Raw genomic sequence first — 21,357 nt, 5'->3', positions numbered from 1 at the left:
TATCCTTCGCCAACATAGCAGAATCGGGAATGATCAACGGTTGCCCCGGATTTTATAAAGATGACGTGCCTACCAGTCAACAGAGGGTAGCCGTGCGCACTTTTGGCCTTCCAGAAGACTGAAGAGAGAAAACACTAGGGTCTTATTAACTACATATGTGTCAATTCGTCGCAGTTGTTGGTATATGGCCTTCTCTCAAATTATCAACCACAAGAATCCTTTTTAATCTTATCTTTGACTTGTATGAAACTGGTAGGCCGGGAACAAAACTTCCACGGGTCATGTTTGTTTTCTGCCTAATTAACACTGTACCAGGTTGATGTTTATTTTGTTCACAACATTACACCCTCGCAATCTATCATTGATGGAACCACATTAGTTTCAAGTGATGGAAGAAGCTTTGAGCCATAAAAATGGGTAAAAATAGGTGTGTAACTAGTATAACCTTATAATATTTAGTTCGCTGTCTCCTATTGCATAGATGTTGTTGAAAATAGAATGCATAAAATGGGGTCCATGTGGTGCATTTATTAATTGACGTTTCACTAGTAAACTTGGTGGAAATTGATTTTTGTTCCGCAATGAGTAATCTATGTTTCCACAATGTTGTGCTCTCTCTTTTTGAACGAAGTTGAGGTTGGAATAGCCCATTACTTATAAGTATATGCAAGATCCATTCTTTTCTTGATGTGAAATTTATAAAAAAAAAAAAAGTATAAAAATGTAAAACCAATTGGTTTCAACTGCTCAATGGATTGGGCCGTTTTAAGTGTCATATACTTGTTCAACAAGCATTAGCCCAGAAGGCCCTATTGCAAAACGTTGGAATATTAAGCATTTTTACACCAAATGATTCATAAATATAACCTTTGTCTGCTTTGTTCTCAAAATTTATTTTGAACAAATGTCTGATACGAATGCTTATAGATCTAGTCTGAGATGAATAAAATGATCCCTATCGGGCCTCCAAAAGCAGGATCGATAATTCGTTGGTTGAAGCTGACTGTTTACCTGAATTAGGACCTGCTTCATGTGATTCCTTTTCCATGAAGAAACTGGGTTGTTTCGGCTGAGCCAAAGTAGTCTCACTTCCCAACTTTATAACCACAGACGCTGTGCTTGGCCTGTCGTCAGGATGATGTTGCGCACATAAGAGACCAATGTGGATGCAACGCAACACTTTCAATAATGTGCCTGAGCTTCCTAAGCATGCATCAATCAGTTCGAAAGAATTCCCTTCATTCCACAATCTCCATGCCCGAAACAAATCAAAATCCTTCGTCAATTACTGTTCCAATAAGAATGAAAAATTCATGATACTTACATATTTAAAAAGGTTACCGTTGTTGCTTGGATTGGAGAATCCTTTATTAGAAAGTAGTGACATCGTAGAGTAGTGAGAACAAAATAAACAATTGACAAGGACTAGTAGTTGGTCGGGGGAAATACTACACGGCAATATTACGTGCCAACTGCAAGGGAAATTGTCAAGATGGAACAATAAGCACTGATCATAAACGAAAAACAAAGACCACCCATAAAAATTGTCCTTGAGCTCCCTGACTACTGATTTGATTCAAGCAAAAGATTAGAAGCAGAAGGAAAAGATCTCTGTGGTTCATAATCATAACGATAAGACCATATACCAACAACCGAAAAGACCTCATACAGACAAGATAATTTGGGAAGACCCTGTGGTTTCATTCATCAGAAGTAGAAAGGGAGGGAACCATAATTAACTAGCTAGTAATGAACTATGATCTTTACTAGCTGATCTAAGTTTAACCAAGTTGGCTCGAGAACCGTGTGCTCCGCCCTCTCCATATTTTAGATGAATTTAGTGTAATTATCTTATCTCTTCTCCAAAAAAAAAAAAAGGTGAAAGAAAATGAAATTTTCATACCTCCTCCTGGTTTCTTCTGGAACAAATTTTGCTGCGCACGTCATGCCACATATTTGTGCCACTATGCCAATCATTGATATCTGTTCAGGTAGATGAAAATCAACTCAAGGATCTACAGTTTTACTGCCTCAACTAAACTAAAGAGACTTGAGCATTTTGGCTCAATTTTTTTTTTCAGATTTGAGTTCAACTGATTCTGAAATTTCAAAAGAGAGTAAAAAGTAGAAAATTGGGTTTTGACTACTCACCGTTGGGAGTCGCAGATTGTCAAGACAGACAAAGGAAGCGGATTTGTGATTTCTTATGCGACATCCAAATAAGAGATCATCACTGTAATCACCTGTTTGTTTTCACAATGGTTGTGCTCTCTCTCTTCCTTGTTCGGTTATTTGGTTGTGGATAATTACACTATTGGGCAAATCCAATTTGCACCTGTTTCACAATGGTATGAGCCGTTTAAGAAATGGAGTGTTCCTCCAAGGGTTACAAGTCTGAGCCTGGAAATTTTGTACTCATGCATTTACGCGTACTTGACAAGATTTGAATGAATTTTGGATGAATTTCATGTGACCCTAAACCCGACCTGTAAGATTAGATTAACACATAACTTGTTCACTAAACCAAATAATTAACCACTGACCTGAAAAAACCATGCTTGCTAGGGTTGAAGTTAAGAGTCTTCTGCTACTCGCCAATCTCTGAATGCAACTACTCAGTTCTATGGGGCGTGAGGCACTTATATTGCATATCAACTGAGAGTGCAGGGGCCCTTTATTTATACTGCATGCAGTGGTGATCAGTAAGACGATTCCCATAATATCAATCCTTATCAAACTCAACCTTATCACTACTTTACATCAGTAAGTACATATATCAATATATATGTTTATCAGGAGTGTCAAAGCTACGAAACCTAAATGTACACACACTGTAATAGCTTACAAACACTGTTATACTCAATCTCTATGATCCCAACCTTCAAACACACGTGAAACAAGTGTGCAGCTTTCTTAAGTCTTACATTCTCCCACTAGGGCTAACACTTGTTTATCACGTTATCTCCATATTCGTGATCATACTTAAATGGCCACGAGTTTGATCTCAACAAGATCCTGAGTTCAAGTTTTTGTCATTACTGAGTATTCAGAGAGAACTAAAAGGATTTGTATTCAATCTTTATGAATACCATCCCCATAATCACATCCGTGAAACTCAGTCACACATAAAACACCATTATGATATGAACTATACGTAAATGTGACTGGACATGTACTATAACACATTTAACATGTGGTCCTCTTCATGACTGCCCATGCAGTCTTTCTTCATGCTTCATATCGAAGCCCTTTTGTTGCATTCTTAAAAGAAGAAGTTAAATTGTCATCCTGATATATACAATGTACATCATCATAACTAAACCTTAGGGAAAACTTAATCAACCAACAGTAGTTAAGAAAATTCAATAACAGTGTCTCAATGCATAAAACAAAGCCGTCTAGAAGAGGACATAACATGCAAAATATTATATCCACAGCATCAAAGCCTGGTAACATACCCATTTTTGCAACATGCTTCTTGAAGACTACAACTGGAATTGGTTTCTTCAGAGGATCTGCAATCATCAAACCAGTTTCCAAATAGTTAAATTTAACTAACCCTGCCATCACCTTCTCTCGAGCAATAAGATATTTGATCTCCAAATTCCTTGTTGCAGTAGACCCCTTGCTGTTCTTGGAGAAAAATATAGCTGCATTGTTATCACAAAATATATGATCATAGGCCTTCCAATCGAATCCACCACTCTTAAGTCCCATGATAAATTTCTTTAACCGTATAGCTTGATTAACTGTCTCATAGCATGACAAGTATTCAGCTACCATTGTTGAGGTTGCAATTATGTCTTGCTTGACACTCCTCCATGATACTGCTCCTCCTCCCATTGTAAAAACATAACCCAATGTTGACTTTAGGTCATCTGGACACCCAGCAAAATCAGCATCACTACCTCCAAAATCAAACTATTAGCGGTATCTTAAAACTCTTTTTCCTACATTCCAATGTGCTTCACCTGCATTGGATTGAAAACTTCCATGGACACTAATTGTGAATGTAAGATTCGCCCTTGTACAAACTTGCGCAAATTAGACTCCCCATTAATGAAGCATATGGTATCTCCTTCATGTTATCCTTCTCTATAGCACTCTTGGGACATTGGCTTTTGTTTAACTTGTCACCCTTTGATATTGGCATCTCAGTGGTCCCACATGAAGTCATAATGAACCTCTTTAACACCTTTTTCTATATAACGCTTTTGAGATAGTCCCAACATTCCCCTTTCTCTATCTCTTTTGAGCTCAACCCCAAAAAATACGATGCTTTACCTAGATCCTTCATTTCAAAGTTACTTTGCAAGAAAGACTTGGTGTCATCCAAAAGACTTGAGCAATTGGATGCTAGCAGTATATCATCCACATAAAGTATCATAAGTTGCTCCTATAGATTTTCAAATATATACAAGCATCAGATGGATTTTCTGCGAAGCCATGTTCCTTGACAACACGATGAAACTTCAAGTATCATGCCTGTTTCAATCCATAAATGGATTTCTTAAACTTGCAAATCCTGTTTTCTCTCCCTTCCTCTTTTAATCCTTCTAGTTGCACCATGTAGATATCCTCTTCCAATTCACCATTCAAGGAAGTTGTCTTTACATCCATTTGATGTAAAAACAAGTTATTATTGCCATTACAACTCTGAAAGCATCCTTAGTAGATAGTTTCGTTATAATCAATTTCCTCTCTCTGAGTAAACCCATTAGCCACCAATCTTGCCTTGTGTCTTTCTACATTACCCTTTAAGTTCCTTTTGGTTTTAAATACCCACTTACAACCTATTAGTTTGACTTATTCACTTGGCTCTACAAGACTTCATACTTCATTTTACTCCAATGAAGAAAGCTCACTTTTCATAGCTTCCATCCACTTGTCTGCCTTGATTCTCGAAAGAGCTTTTTTTTAGTTCTCTGGATCATCGAACTCTGACATATTGAATTCTGTTTCTGCCATATACACGAAGTCACCTAAGTGTGTTGATTTTCTAACCGTAGTTGACTTTCTCCAGGGCACAAAATATTATTGACAGCTTCAGCTTCTTGGTGTCCTTGCTGATCATTCTTAACTACAACTGCTGCTTCAATATTTTCTGTACCCACTCTTGGTTGTTACTCTCCATGGGTTGATGCTTCAGTTTCATTTCCTAAGTTCATGGCTCGATCATCATCAGTGTTACATTCTTTGCTTAGATCAGTGATCTCAACCACTGCTGTTGTAGGCTGATGATGATCCATTTCATTTTCTTCTCCATTCCCCATTTCTCCCTCTTCTTCAAAAACAAAATCATTAGTTCTAATACTTGAATCAGTATCCATCTGTAACTCCAAGAATAATGCCTTTCTAGTTTCAACAATCTTCATGTTGTGATTAGGGCAATGGAATCGAAACTCGTTAGATCTCTCAGCATATCCCATGAAGTAACAAGAGTGTCTTGGGATCAAGTTTCTCGCCATTAGGGTTATAAATCTTGGCTTCGGCTTTTCATCCCCAAACATGTAAGCGATTTAGACTAGGTTTTTTACATGTATGTCCAAAGTTTGAAAAGGGTTTTTAGGTGCTCGATTAACAATATAGTTGGTAGTTTTGACTGCCTCTCCCCATAGAAATAATGGCAAATCAACCTTGCACATCATACTTCTAACCATGTCCATCATCATCCTATTTCTTCTTTCTAAGACCCTATTTTGCTTAGGTGTCCCAAGGGTTGTGTACTGAGCTACGATGCCATGACTTTGAAGATACAATGTAAATGGTTTTGGTTGTCTGCCAGTTTCACTTTGCTTGCCATAATACTCGCCTCTTCTATCAGACCTAACAACTTTGATCTTTCTTTCCAATTGGTTTTCAACTTCAATTTTAAAAATTTTTAAAACTTCAAAAGCTTTTGACTTCTTAGAGATCAAGTATATAAAACAAAACGAGAAAAATCATCTATAAAGGTTATAAAATACTTGTTCCCATCAATTGTTTTTGTAGGAAATGGACCACAAATGTATGTATGAATGATCTCCAGAAGTTGTTTGCTTTTGGTTGATCCTTCCTTTCTTGAATTAGTCATTTTCCCTTAATGCATTATATGCAAATTTCGAAATCATTGAAGTTTAAGGGTGGTAAAATGTCATTTTTGATTAAAAGATCCATCCATGTTTTTGAAATATGGCCAAGCCTTTTGTGCCAAAGGTGAGATGATTAAAGGGGTTTTGAGGGATTCTTTTCAACATTAAAGACTACATTATCGACATTTAGTTTAAATTAAAAACATACCGTTACTCATAAAACCAGCGCCAATATGAGAAGAATTATAAAAATAAAAAAAAAATGTTGAAACCAATATTATTTAGTAAAATAATACCCTAACAAAACAAATTTTGAAACTAAAACTAACTTCCTTTTTCATGAAAGGTACATAAGAAACATTTTCTAAATCCAAATAAAAAACCAAATTCTAACTTAAATCTAACAGTCCCGAAAGCTTTGACTTGAACCCTTCTTCCATTACCCACCAAGACTTTCACTTCATCATTATTTGGTGTTCTCTTTATTGTGAAGCCTCGCAATGAATTCGTGACATGAATAGAAGAGCCATAGTCAAGCCACCATGCATTACTGTCAACTGAATTAGACTCAAAATACACAAAAACTTTTTTACCTTTCTTTGTTTCTTGCTTGGCAGGCCAAGTTTTGTATTTTGGGCAACTATTTTCATGTGGCCTGCTTTATTATAGAAAAAAAAGGGTAAATTACCCAAAACTACCTTAACTATGGGTCGAACCATAATCTCATACCTCATGTTTTAAACATTGCAATGTCATACCTTAACTTATGAATTCGTTGCAATGTCAGACCTCTGTTAAATTTTCTATCAATTTCGCTGTTAAGTGACGACGAGACAGGTACGGGGCCCACTTGACACACCCCGACCCGGAAAGTCCACTTGAACTCCAAATGGAGTTGTGTTGGTCGACACCAATAAGGTGACGAAGCCATAAAGTATAGTGATGTGGGAAAATGTGAATAAATTTAAATCTAAAAGTGCCTAAATACGAGAGTGCGCTATGAGCGGAAATGAACTTCATATGTGATGTCAGAGTATAAGTAAAGTATAGTAGAGTGGATTGAGAATAATACCATCAAAGGTAATCTCCAGTACCAAGATTTGCCACGAATCCTCGTCGATAAGAAAGCTCAGCTAAAAAAAAACCTAGAGGGTGGAAACAAAGCAAGGGTGAGTGGCCCTGGAAATAAAATTTTAATAAAAACCTTCTAAATCGTTATAACCCCTTGCTGTGACACCTGTATAGTTTCCAAAAAAAAAAAAAAAATCATACCACGTATCAATGTAAAATCAAAAGTATATCAATAGTAAATCCATAAATATACCACGACACAACATCTCATGAGCAATATAAATAATCATGTGCTCAATAAATCAATGCTAGCACATAAGTCGGGTTGCTTCCTAGAAACAAAACCGTGAGGGCGTGGTCAGGGCCCAAAGCGGACAATATCGTGCTACGGTGGAGTCAAGCCCGGGATATGATGGGGGCCCGAGCCGAGATGTGACACCACTCTTCACCCAACTTATGATATTCTGTCCCCAAAATTAGTATTTTATTTCTTTTTAAACATATATCGGAGATTTAATCGAAGTTAGTTCGTTAATTCTCTTCGTTAATTCTCCGATTTTGTGAAAAGCGAAGTGAGGGTGCTTTAGTTATTTCTAATTTTTTCGACCTTTTTGGTCAACTCTTGAGTTGGTTAGGTAGAGTTCGATTCCACGAGCACGTAGGCACAAACGGATCTCAATTTCGAATTATAACGAAGAAGTTAGAAATGTTTAAAGTGGGGGATATTTTGGTTATTTAGACTTTACCATAAATAGTGGGCTTCCACAAATGGATACCTAGATTCTTGGAGGTTTCCATTTCGGGAAATTGTACCCAAAAGCCCAGAAACCCAACCCAAGTGACCTATGACTTTCCGATGCCGATTCCGGCCAACTCCGGCGGTATTTTTCAACTCCACCACAGCCATCTTGAAGATCTCACTTCCCTCTACAAAATCCACCGAAGAACCACCTTGATTAACCACTGTGCTCCGGCCCCCCTTTTTATTTTTTCGGTGAATCGGCAAAGCAATGGCTGATTCCACCACTTAGAACTTGTAGCCCATCATCCCAAGAGTAAATCTCAACCAGACTTGACCTCGTTGGACCACCATAGGTGGCAAATCGACGCGGGGAAGCTTTAGGCACCTGCCAGCTTTATCGGCAAAATTAACCCTATTCCGTCCACTATTGGACTTCATGGCCGGTATAAAACTTGTTCCTCTTGTTGAGCTCTATCTTCTGTAAATTTTGGAAGAATTTGGAATTAGGTGAAAAAGTTGGTTTCTAATCGCCAGAAACCACCATGCACAGCGGCGCGTGTGGCAACACATGGGGAATAGTCAAAATTTATGAATTTTGGAGAGATGTTCTTGATGTCCTGAGCCCTTATCTAAAGTCCATTTGTTAAAATTCGATACGATGGTTTGATTATTCAATTTTTCGGATAATTGTACCGTCGTACAATTTTTGTAATTGACGATAATTTGACCTTTGGATCGTCGTGCAATTGACCACCCTAGTTGTTAGTTGTTGGACCTTTGAGAACTTATGGATTGGGAATCCAGTGAGCGGATCTTCTGAATTGAATAACCTAGTTTTGTTGACCTTAGAGGACCCTTGATCGACGTTTGGCTTTTTAGTCAATGTACCCTATTCTAGTGTGTTGTTATTTTTAGAATGTTGTTGAGGCTTAACGGAGCTTAGTTGGCTCATCATGATGACGTGTCATTCCCTGTTGACGTGCGTCTCGATTTATGTGCAAGTGGCACATGGCCTCGTTTTATGTGTCGGTCTTATTAAGTTTCCTAAGTGGGATTTTGTGTGTTGTATTAGGTTCCTGGAGGCGGAGTTGGTGAATCTAGAAGTGCAAATAACCCAGGTGAGTGACATTAATATTATGTGATATGGTTATTACCCATGAAATTCCTTGTTATATACTATGTGGATATGACATGGATTTCCAAATGATTATATAGAAATGTGATCTACTATGCTATGTTTACTTGATGGTGCTACTATGCTATATGTTATGCTTGAAATGATTGTGATATGTAAGGGCTAGTAGAAGATCGTTAACCCAATACATGGGGTAATGTGGGATATAATCGAAATTTGCACCATGTAGTAGTGGTACATAGATCCTACTTGGTTAATTAGCAATGGGGGACCATACTTTAGGATCGTGCTTGATTAATCAGTGATGGGTGATCCTTATTACTTAGGTATGGCCATACATAATTAGGGGTGATTATGCTTGGTTAATCCGCAATGGGTGATCACTACCTATTAGTATCCGTAAGAGTGACTCTACTTGGTTAATCTGCTATGGGGGGTCACTACCTACATAGTGTTCTCAAGATGGTTCTGCTTGGTTAATCTGCAATGCGGGACCACATCCTAATTGATTGCCTATTATAGGCTTCGACCGAACTATGTCTCTTTATAGCCCTAGATTATTGTTTGTTACATATATGAAAGATGAGATTGAAAGCCTATGTGGCTCAATCTAGAAAGTGACGATTGAATAAAATAGTTTACATGATAGTGTTGCCTAAAAGACAATGGTTTCGGATATGATTCATTCCTACTCATAACAAAGAGATGAAATCATGAAAAAGATACCAATCTCATTCCTACACGTGATTGTATTTATGGTGTGTCATTCCTACACAACATTGGGTTGTGTGGTGACTGAATGTTATCTCGATAGACGTATGGTGAGATTCAGAATTGAATAATTAGTCTTATACGTAATAACGAGGCGTATGATGGTTAAATTATGAAATATGTGGCAATTAGACCCTTGTGATTACTTGGAAATGATGAAGGGTGAGTGGTGAGTCACAATCTGAAGAGAATGTTGGAATAATATTGACAGTGATGATACTGACGGTTGATACGGTATACAAAAGAAATGTCCTCTGTGGACGTAGCACTACTTTGACATTTAATCATTTGATGCTATTTATTTTAACATATGTTGTATTATTGTCACTCACACAAGCTTCATAGCTTATCCGGTTTTTGATATGTCCGGTGTGCCATTCCTACGACGTATGGTTATTTAGCAGAGTAACGGGTTGCGGTTAAAGAAAAGGTTTGCAGGCAGTGTAGCTATATGGGCAGTGCACTCGAAAGTAGGTATTGCCACCCTTTGTTGTAAGTTATTTCTGCTGAGCTCTGATGTATATTATATGTATGAGTCTCAATGACTCTATGTATTTTATATTGTACCGCTACAATCATTCCATTGCGCGTCGATTCCAAACGTATCTCAGGATCGCGGTGTGACACAACTGAATTTTAAAATCAATTAAATATTAATAAGTTAAGATTTTTAATCTGAAAAAAAATAAAATTTATTAATAAACCATATCCTCTCTCATCACGTCTATCTCCATCTTCTCTCCCTCGTTACTCTACCGTCAGCTTCCTAAACTCGACCACCTCTCTCCTCGCATCTCTATCCCTTTTCTCTTCATCATCTACTCTATCGTCGGCTTCTCAAATCCAACCACGTCTTCCATCAAGATTGCATCATACATGGGTCGCACTCAACGGGCCACTCGCTGATCCGACCCAGTTGTATCCACACCCAAAACCGACCTCGAATCTCATCTTTCATCACTGAAAACCCACCATAATTCGATCTCTAGCCCTTCTTTCCTCTTTCTTTCTCTCTCTCTCTCTCTCTCTCTCTCTCTCTCTCTCTCTCCGTGCTCCCAACCCCGTCAAAGACGATCATTCTCAAATTTGTGCCACCTGGGTGCCGTTAGCATTTTCACTTTTCCTTATGTTCTCGGTCGCCCACAGACACATTGGAAGTAGGCTCTCCATTGATTGGCGACAGACGATCCATTGACACCAAGGAAATTATCCCCAACTATTTGAACGTGAGATTCCGGTTGAATCTCACCGAATCTGGAGTTGAAAATGTCGATGATATGGTTGTCCCCAACCTCTACGCTCCACCCCCGTCACACTCTGAGCTTGTCGTCGGAGTTCATCACCTTTCCTGGTGATTAAGCAGTTTCGATAGTTGTTTTGATTGTAAAATCGACAGAAGTCATTTTCAACGGAAATGAGCATGAGAATCCGATAAGATTTGGGACTAAGAGAGTGAGGTGAGGATGGTGGAATTGGCTGGAGAGGATAGGTGGAAGAGACGAGAGAGGGTGGGGATGTGGAGAGACGAGAGAGGGTGGGGATGTGGTATGATTTTATTTTCTAAGTTTAGGATGAGATTGTATGATTTTCTGGATTTGGTTTGGGTTAGTATGTTTTTCCAAGTTTGGGAGTTGGGGCGATAATGGCAAGTGTGGGGGCGATAATGGCAAGTGGGAGAGAGGAGGGAGTGAAGGGAGGAAGAATGGATGACCGGCATTCCAGGGAGAAAAGAGGCGTTTTTGAGAGAAATGAGGGAGAGATTTAAATTACTAAATAAAAAATTAATAATTTATTACTATTTAATAGATTTTTAAATTTAGTTGGGTGAGGAGTGGGCCATGTGTCTACCATGTCATCACTTAACAACAAAGTTGACAGAACATTTAACAGAGGTCTGATATTGCAATGAATTCATAAGTTGAGGTATGATATTGCAATGTTTAAAATATATGAGATTGTATTTCGAGTCATAGTTGAGGTAGTTTTGTGTAATTTACCTATTAAAAAAAAAAAGAACATTTGAAAAGCGTGGTTTATTAGGTTTGAAAACCCTTTTAGAGGAGGGAGCATGTTTAGCTTTTCTAGCAATATCATGGTACATGCTTGGAATTTTGGTTGTAGCCTTGAACATAATTCACGAATTCAACCCTCTCATTCTTTGCCCTTTCTTTCTTAATTCTCATTTCCTCACCCACACATATAGCTATCAATTCATTGATATCCCACTTAGTTTGCAATGAATTATATGGGACTTTTAACTGAGTGTAACTATCAGACAAAGAATTCATAATGACATGAGCTAAAAAAGTCTCGAATATGGGTGCCTCAAGGGCCTTAAATTTTCCAGCAATGCCCACTACCTTGAGAATGTATTCACAAACACTCTCCACTCCATCATATCTCATAATTGTGAGAGAGTTCATCAAGTTGCATGTTTCTATCTTCTCAGACTCTTTGTATTTTTCTTCAGTGGACTTCATGTCATCCTCGGCATTGGTTGCCTCTGGAAACCCCCTCGCACAACATCAGTCATAGTCCTTTCGCTGCTCTTCGTCTTCTTCATCAAAATGGTTTTGGACATCTGCGTCTCTACCTTGGCACAAGTCACCATATTCGCGGAGCTAATCCTAACACCGTCTTCAACCTGCAGACACCGCTCAAACCGACAACCATTGCCCTCCAATTGTTTGATGAAATACATTTTTTGCTACTTCTCCAATGAAATAGAGACATAACCTCCTCCTCTCCCCATCCTCCCCCCCCCCCAAAAAAAACATATTTTGTTCCAACAACAACACGGAAAACAGAGAAGGACATTTTGAACATCCAACAAACGTGAATGGCTTTGCGGGTTTTGGTGTTGGTCATGATTCATTGCCATTATCTTTCGAGAAGAAGAGGTTTAGTCCTCTGCTCTTTAATCAAAAGATTCAAAAGTGCATGATAATTGTCTCTAAAAAGTCTAGGAGTTCATCAAGACATAGTATACCGTGGACCTTTATTCCTGCACCAAGACACGTCTTCTAGTGAATTTATTCCTGCATCAAAACATGTTTCCCCGTCAGACTAATCAAGCATCGTTGTTTACCTATAAGGCATAAGAAACCACAACCCTTTTTAACTTCTTTGAACAACAAATTTTTTTTTTGGACGAATGGAAACAATAATATCTATCGTCTCACTTTTTTACTATTGGAAATAATAGAAAGCTTTATCCCTTTATGAAAGTAAGTTAAATGCAGAGCAATGCTGCAATGGAAGCAAAGGAGAAAAAACATTTTTCTCTTAACTGGAAATCTCTATGTTGACTAGTGTTCTAAAAAGTGGTTTATGCAGCTGCTTAGGCTCTAGGCGGCGATGCTCCGTCGTGATTAACCTGATATCGTTTATGAAATCAGCAAGGGTAATAGGCGGTGTAAGGCGGACACTGGGCGGCCACTGCAACTTGGGAAAAACAATCTATCACGAGACTCACAACTCACGACTCACAAAGAAAGAAGTCTGCATCTCACTGATTCCATCATCCCCCTCTACATGTAATAGAAGAGGAGTTGTCGATAGTCTACAAGACGAGAAAGTTGTAGAAGAGAAGTTATGGCTCTGCAATTACAGAGATGGCTGACGACGACATTAACTTAGCAGCTTTAACAAGCTTTGGTTTGGCTTTTTATTTTAAGCAGGTAAAAATTCTATTAAAACTAGGAATATAAGACCCAACCTTTCATTTATTTAATGAGAATAAAAGGACCAACAAAAGTTATGGGCAAGAGTTTTAAATTGTACACATATAACTTATAATATATAACAAATTAAATAAAAATACAAAATACGCTTAGGATCCCGCATGGGCCCTTAAATGCTAGCCCTCCCCACTACCCGACTACCGCCTAAGGCACACCATTTTGCACCTCAAGCTCTCATGCCAAGCCTAATTATTCTAATATCAAGTAATTATTTTCATGCAATCAAAGGATTACTAGCTACAAACATAAAGTATCCTGACGTAGAACGCCAATCAGTATTATTTCCAACCCAATCTGCATCGGTATATCTTTTCACCTTCGTATGCCCATGCTTTCTGTACATTAACCCTTTTCCAGGAGGCCCTTTCAAGTAATTAAGAATCCACATATATGATCCTCATTAGATTCATGTATGAACTTACATACCACATTTACTACATAGCCAATATCAAGTCATGTAAGCGACAAGTAAATCAATCTTCCAACTAACCTTTAAAACTTTTCTTTATTTGTCGGGACTTGATCTTGATAAATTGCAAGATGATGATTCTGCACAATTAGAGTATCCATCTGTTTACATGCCAGCATACCAGTCTCGGATAACAAGTCCAACACATACTTACGTTGTGACAAGTAAATCCATTCTTGAGACCTAACAACCTCAATACCTAGGAAGTACTTAAGTCCCCTTAGATCTTTCATCTCAAAGTTGGAGGCTAAGTACCCCTGTAGTTGTTCAATTTCCTTCGTATCCAAGAAATTCTTCAATTTCTTCCGAAAGCAGATGCTTATTCATCTGATCACCTGCAACTATATCATGCACATATATAATGAGCAAAGTAACTTTACCATATCTGCGCTTTATGAATAAAGTATGATATGAGTTCCTTTATCAATATCCGTACTTTTTCATACCTAAAGTGAATCTCCCAAACCATGCTCTAGGCGACTGCTTGAGACCATACAACACCTTTCGAAGTCTGCACATTTTTCCACCAGAGTTTGCAATACCATATCCTGGAGGAAAATCCATATAGACCTTTTGCTCTAAATCCCCATGCAAAAATGCATTTTTCATATCAAAATGGAGCAAACATTTCCTGATAGTCAATACCAAAGGTCTGTGTGTATCATTTGGGCACAATCCTCGCCTTGTACCTATCGATTGTTCCGTCGGCCTTATGTTTGATAGTGAACGCCCATTTGCATCCCACTGGTTTTTTTTCCCTTGGGAAGTGTAACCACGCTTAATGTATTATTTTTCTGTAATGCCTCCATCTCAATTTGCATTGCTTATGTCCATTTTGTATCATTCAAGGCTTTTTCCGCTCTGGTATGTATTTGATAGTGTCCATTTGTTGAACAAGCACATGGTATTTCGGCTAGAGTCGATGAGTGGAGACATAGTTTGCAATAAAGTACCGTACCTTCTCTTCTAGAGAATACCTATATGGCGGCTTTCCTCGATTTTGTCTAGGAGGTGACAAATAGAGTGGTTTACGAATTTCTAATTGAGTACTTACCTCCAGGATATCTGTTGAATCATTGACTGGTATTGGAAGAGTGTGATAGGAGTTGTCATTTGAGATGTTACTCAGGGAAATAGTAGTGGACCTATTTGGGCAGATGGCAGAAGTACGAAATAGCCCATTTAGGCACGCTACAAAAGCAGGGAGAAGCCCAAATGGGCTAGCAGTATCAGCCGACTTATTTGTTGTGGGTTCAATGTGTTCATCATCATTAGGAGGCCCACCACATTCTTTTGTCTCAATTCCAACATGTCCAGGGAAATGCCCACGTGGGCTGGCAACATCAAACAACCCACTTATCATGGTCTTAATCAAGCCATCTTCACACCCAGATAGGCTTTCACCACAGCCAAGTGTAGCATTATCATTATACCTAAATGGGCTTTAAAAGCTACCATGTGCAACATAATCATCACGCCCAAATGGGTTTTTGACGCCAGCTTGTTCATAATTAGAAGATAATCCATTTTGCCCACTTGGGCTGTCTTGCAACCCACTTTCTCCAGCACATGCATCATCACGTGTGATGTCTTTTACATTGTCTCGGTGGTCAGACGACTCACTTAGGCTAGCACGTTTTGTAGGTGGATCAAAGTCAGCATGTGGTATTACTCCACCACACCAAATCCGCCATAATCTTTAATTAAGGTTGTCTCCTCCTGCGGAGTATGGTGGGAAGGGAAAAATAATTCACCTTCAGAGAAGGTAATATCCATGGTGACATACATATGTCGAGTGGATAGATGATAACATTGATATCGCTTCTGTTGAGGACTAAAGCCAAGGAACACACACCGCATCACACATGGATCAAGCTTGCTTCTTTTATTTTTATGAAGATTAACATATGCCGCACAACCAAAAACCCGAGGTTCAACATGGAGAGTGGATGGAAGGAAAGCATGATCAGACAACATGGTCAAGGGTGTTCTAAAAGAGAGAACATGTAATGGCTTCGGTTAATGAGATCAATAGCATAGATGACTGCATCAACCTAATATGTCTTAGGTGCATAGCTACCAATATGAAGAGCACGAGCAATCTCAAATATATGCCTATTTTTTCGTTTGGCAACTCCATTTTGCTGTGGGGTTTAAGGACACATAGTTTCATGAAGAATGCCTTTTTTTTTTTTTTTGTAAAAAAATGAGAAAAATCTTGAGTAAGATACTCACCACTGTTGTCTGACAAAAGCACTTTAACAAGGAATGAATGTTGAGTATTGACCATGCGATATAATTTTCTAAAGATGTCAACCACATCGCATTTATTTTTCATGAGGTACAACCATATCATTCTAGTGCAGTCGTCAACAAATGTTAGAAACCAACGCAAACTGTGTTGAGTAGTAACCAGAGATGGCCCCCCCACACATCAAAATGAATTAACTCAAACAAAATTGTTCTTTGATTTAAACTTGAAGAATAAGAGGCTTGATGGCTTTTAGCTAATGTGCAAACATTACACTTCAATGAAGAATCTGAAATATTACTAAAAGTGATTTTCATAAATAACCAAAAGAGGCATGAGCTAGCCTACGATGCCACAACTGAACAGTCTTCAACCTTTCATTATTACAACCTTGAACTTGATGTACACGTCCTTGTTCTTTGATTTAAACTTGAAGAATAGGAGGCTTGATGGCTTTTAGCTAATGTGCAAACATTACAATTCAATGAAGAATCTGAAATATTACTAAAAGTGATTTTCGTAAATAACCAAAAGAGGCATGAGCTAGCCTACGATGCCACAATTGAAACAGTCTTCAACCTTTCATTATTACAACCTTGAACTTGATGTACACGTCCTTGTGCAACATCATCAACATAGTACAACACCATGCTCTTAGTAACACGCCCAAATGATTGCCTCAGTTAGGATATTTTGAAGTAAACGGTAAGACGGAAACATTAGCACAACACAGTCTAATTGCTCAGCGACCTGTCCCAAATATAACAAATGGCTAGAGAGTGACGGAACAAGTAAGTAGTTGTGTAGAGAGAAGAGTAGGAGTGAGTGCTATTGAACCCGTCCCCTTAAGTGGGGAAATACGGCCATTAGTAGTGACAATACTATCCCGTAGTGGTGGTCTTGTCGAATTAAAAAGAGTACGATCATAAGTCATATGATCAATGACTCTTGAATCAATGACCCAACATGTATCTAGATTAGCAAATGCAAATAAAGCTATGTCTGTGTTACCTGGATCATCAGATTGCTCTTGGGACGAAATCAAATTCAATAATGAAAGCTGCGGGCCTAGATTTTCTGGGTCCGATTGTACATCATCATTGAGTATTGCTGGTGGACTAAGCGGACCCGTGCCCAGTCTGATGACAATATTGGCACCATCGCACCTGCCTTCAGTTTGCTTGGAGTGTGGGCTCCAGGCTCCGTAAGCCCAAAACAGCCCACACTGTATGTCAGCACAGCAAGCCCAATGGTTCACCCCACGGTAGAAATTGTTGCATGGCTTTCTGCCATTGAAAGAAGAAACGGTAGTGTAGTTATGCGATTACGTTTCTAGGATTAGGTTCAAGGCGATCCTCTTGTTTCGATATCATCTTTGGTTTACTGATGCGGTTAGGTTCCTAGGATTTAGGTTCAAGGTGATTCTCTTGTTTCGAGATCACCTTTGGTTTTACTGCAGGTTGCTATTTTTCCAGCCAACAAGATCTCCAAGTCGGCAACAAGGGTTAGGGTTTATAGAGACACGTCGAAATCTCCTCTGATACCCAATTAAAAATAATTCTAGGGCTCCAATATTCTTCTATATATTCTTCTCCATCTTGGAGGTAATACATATACTCACATCTCTTGTAGTCCAAGTAATAGTTAATGACCCTAATAAATTTAGGAAATACAATAATGATAATTATATTCGTAACCAAACTACTAACTCACGCCAATCGTTTATGCTTTTTATTTCGGCTTTTATTGGCCTTATTCTTGTTGTGCCTAAGGGCTTTATGAGTTGATCTTTCATCAAAATAAAAAAAGTACATAGGTCATCTTATTCAACGAAACATCATAAAACATCGATATTCTAACAGCAACGAAACCAACTCATAGTGGCACAGGATCGATACAGACTGAAGTAACACTATCTCTTGTCACCTTTCCCACACGTGTGAATCCATCTTCCCCTTTGTAAAGAAGATCAGTTACTCTTGTTAAATTGAGAACGCGCATAAGAATAGGCATTGGCACAGAAGTTGGTCTAAGGAACTCCTCGTTTATATCCTTCCACAAACCCATAATTTGCTTCTGAAAAACATCAACTGTCTCTTGCTTTGACACCCCATATTGCTTCATGTAGCAGTCAACACTAGAAGCAGCATGCGCTCTCTCTTTCTCAAACTGCAAAAATTAAATCCAAAATTAATTTGTCTTAGGATCTTACTGCTTTGAAATAATCGCACAACAAGCTAATAAATTATACGTACGTCTGTGGAAACAATGTCATCCATGAGCCTAAAAATTGTATTTGCAGCTCTAACAATTTTGGGGTCAGTGAACAACCACTCAAATGCTTCCTTCGTTACAACATCTCCCATGCCAAGTAAAGATATGGTTGTAAGAAAGGTGTAACTAATCGAAACTGTTGCAACACGCATATACTCCTCCATGCTTGGAACTTGTCCCTCGTGCAACCATCGGGCCTCATTAAAGTAGGATCGAGCTTGATCTTTCATCTGACGAGCCAAGGCTATGTTAATTTACCAGGAAGGAAAAAAAGTTTAAAAGGAAAGTTCTGCATATGTTTATGTACTACATACAGCTTGTATTGCATATGGAACTCGGTATGATCTTCCTTCCTTGGCCATCTCTGCCTCAATATCATTGTAGAGATTTAAAAGTGCATGATAAAATGTTTGCATATATTCCGGGAGTTCATCAATGCAATTGACATCCCACCTGAAGCGCTAGCATAATCATCATCGTAATCATTGGAATAAAGTAGCAGTTTTTAATAATTTTTAACAGATAGTTATTATTTAAATTCTCAAACCTGTCAATCGCTTCAGTAAAGACTACGAGCTCTTCAAATGTACCAAATGCGTCGTAGATATCATCCAATATTGTGAGCAAGACACTCACTTTTGTCATAATTTTTCTCCCAACAGAGTATTGGGGTTCAAAATACACTCCGACGATCCAAAAGTACAACTCTACCATCCTATCTCTTGCAAATGGCAGTTTCCTTTCAAAGTCTAGTGCTCTCCACCACCTAAACATATTACTTAACCATTAATTACTTCGAAGTCGAAAGTTGTGTGTGTGCGTGTGTGTGTGTGTGTTTGGTGCCATCTTGCAAACTAATAAGATCAGCTTAATTACCTAGTGATCTCTTGAAGCTCCTTTTTGTGCAAAGGCTGGACAAGATTGAAGTCTAACTTTGCAAGTTTCAGAAGAGATTCATTATGTGAAGCTTCTTCTTGGTAGATTGAAATGTAACGTCGCGCAGATAATCTCTCTAGACTTTTTCGCAGAGGTCTCTCTAGGGCTTGAGTTATTTGTGTAGCTAGTGGATTGCTTACACGGTTTGCTGCTGACTCAAGGTGAGTGGTGGTGAATACTAGAGCCTCTTCTAATATGTCTTCTCCATGCACCCTCAGATGTGTTGCTTCATAAAAGCTTAGCATACCAGACATGTCATCAATCAAGCTTTCCTTGAAGTAACTACTTTCATCTTTGAAATTGTTGAATATGGCTGCATGATTTTCAGAAAATAGGGACAAAAGAATTAAGAAAGTTTTAATAGTAACTCAAATTAACTAATTAAGTTAATTTGTTTACACCTACCACATGAAACATTATATCCATGTTGTCTTAGCAGCCGGAAACCAAGAGCAACAGTGTATAGATCAACATCATCGTTGCCATGGTCATCATCAAACGTAGAATGCATACGTTCAAGTGCTTCTCCGATTTCTCTTTCAAAATGGTATGCCAAGCCAAGGCGCTGAATTGCATCAATCAACTTTAGCTGAAGTGAAAAATCAGTCGCACTAGTTGTGAATCCTTCCCTCACAATTTCTTTGAGTTCATCAACCTGTTGTTGACTTTGAGCTTGAGTAATCTGCAAATGGTAAAGTCCGCTTCTATTAGAAAGTGTAAATTTTATGTATTTAAAAATAGCCATACACTGTATCATAACTCATAATGTAAAAAAACTGCTGTGATATTGTAGAAGATAATGTGCGTGCATGCATGCATGATATGTATTACAATGTCTTGGGAATCATCATAATTTATGAACTGATCTCCCCAAACGCTTGGGTGAAAATTTGCCGTCTGCCGAGCAACTTCAGGCTTAGCATTTTGTGATTGAGCTTCTGCTGAATCCTGGATTAATGCCATGCTTTCCTGTTGGAGAATTTTAGTCAGTATATGAAGAAGAATGCGTGGACGATCATGTATTTATAGGCAAGCAAATATAGAATTTAATCCAAAAGGTAACCTCGTGGCTTTTTTTATTTTTTATTATTTGGATGAACTCATTGTTCTCGTGGCTTTTTTTTTTTTTTATTATTATTTTGGATGAACTCAATGTTCTAAAAATGTTAGTGGCTTTTTTTTTTATTATTATTTGGATGAACTCAATGTTCTCGTGGCTTTTTTTTTTATTATTATTTTGGATGAACTCAATGTTCTAAAAATGTTAGCCACTAGTTGGGCCTAGCACCTAGGCCTTATCTAGGCAAATTTAAGTAAATTTATTATATATGTCTATTTATACTTAAAAAAAAATACATCATAGTACAGGATACATAAATTACAAAATAAAATAACATATTGATTATAAAGCATTAGAACATATTAAAAACACGGGGAACCATATAATTAGTATTTATCCAAGTATTCAACAGGTCTATTACATTTTATTGAAAAAAATAAAATGCAAACTGAAATTTTATCGATTTTTTGTCTAAGTGAGAGTCATGACCTAAGCTGGCTAAGTAAACGTCTAAGCAGTTCCAGATGCCCTTTCTTAATTTTCAAACGCTTAGAAATTAATCGAAATGGTGGCTAGCTGCTTATCGTCTAAGCAGAGCCTAGACGGCATTAGACGAGAATTTTTAGAACAGTGAATTACCCTCGTGGCTTGAATGGGGGTAGGCGAGCAAATATAGAATTTAATAACACTCACCATAGCAGAAGCTGGACATTCTTAAATCACATGATATATCTGTAAAGCATGCAATAATTTGAATTTTATCCTTAATTCGTAAATAATACTTGCGAATGGCAATGGATCTGGTCCCTTCCACGTTTTGGATATCCTCATATA

The 21,357-nt window shown here is 38.1% G+C and overlaps 1 protein-coding gene across 1 annotated transcript; it reads right to left on the bottom strand.

The window, feature by feature from the left end:
- Window positions 1–18,128: 18,128 nt before the first annotated feature.
- Window positions 18,129–20,426, bottom strand: LOC137743885 ((-)-alpha-pinene synthase-like). Its single transcript, XM_068483816.1, has 7 exons — window positions 20,295–20,426; window positions 19,869–20,145; window positions 19,404–19,776; window positions 19,075–19,293; window positions 18,842–18,980; window positions 18,509–18,757; window positions 18,129–18,422 (listed from the first exon to the last, which is right to left on the bottom strand). Exons 1-7 carry the CDS (start codon window positions 20,424–20,426, stop codon window positions 18,129–18,131), a joined length of 1,683 nt encoding a protein of 560 aa, XP_068339917.1.
- Between the last annotated feature and the right edge of the window lie 931 nt (window positions 20,427–21,357).

This window comes from Pyrus communis, chromosome 8 (genome assembly GCF_963583255.1).
Source record: "Pyrus communis chromosome 8, drPyrComm1.1, whole genome shotgun sequence".
NCBI classification, from domain to species: Eukaryota; Viridiplantae; Streptophyta; class Magnoliopsida; order Rosales; family Rosaceae; genus Pyrus; species Pyrus communis.
Note: the sequence above shows the minus strand (reverse complement) of the source record. Positions and strands in the feature narration are given on the sequence as shown.

Excerpts from the sequence above, each read along its gene's own strand:
- LOC137743885 (XM_068483816.1), bottom strand. The coding sequence starts at position 20,426 with ATGGCATTAATCCAGGATTCAGCAGAAGCTCAATCACAAAATGCTAAG. Across the intron at positions 19,294-19,403 it reads GAGCTTCAAGAGATCACTAG|GTGGTGGAGAGCACTAGACT; the intron begins GTAATTAAGCTG and ends TAATATGTTTAG. Across the intron at positions 18,758-18,841 it reads TTCCATATGCAATACAAGCT|ATGAAAGATCAAGCTCGATC; the intron begins GTATGTAGTACA and ends TTGGCTCGTCAG.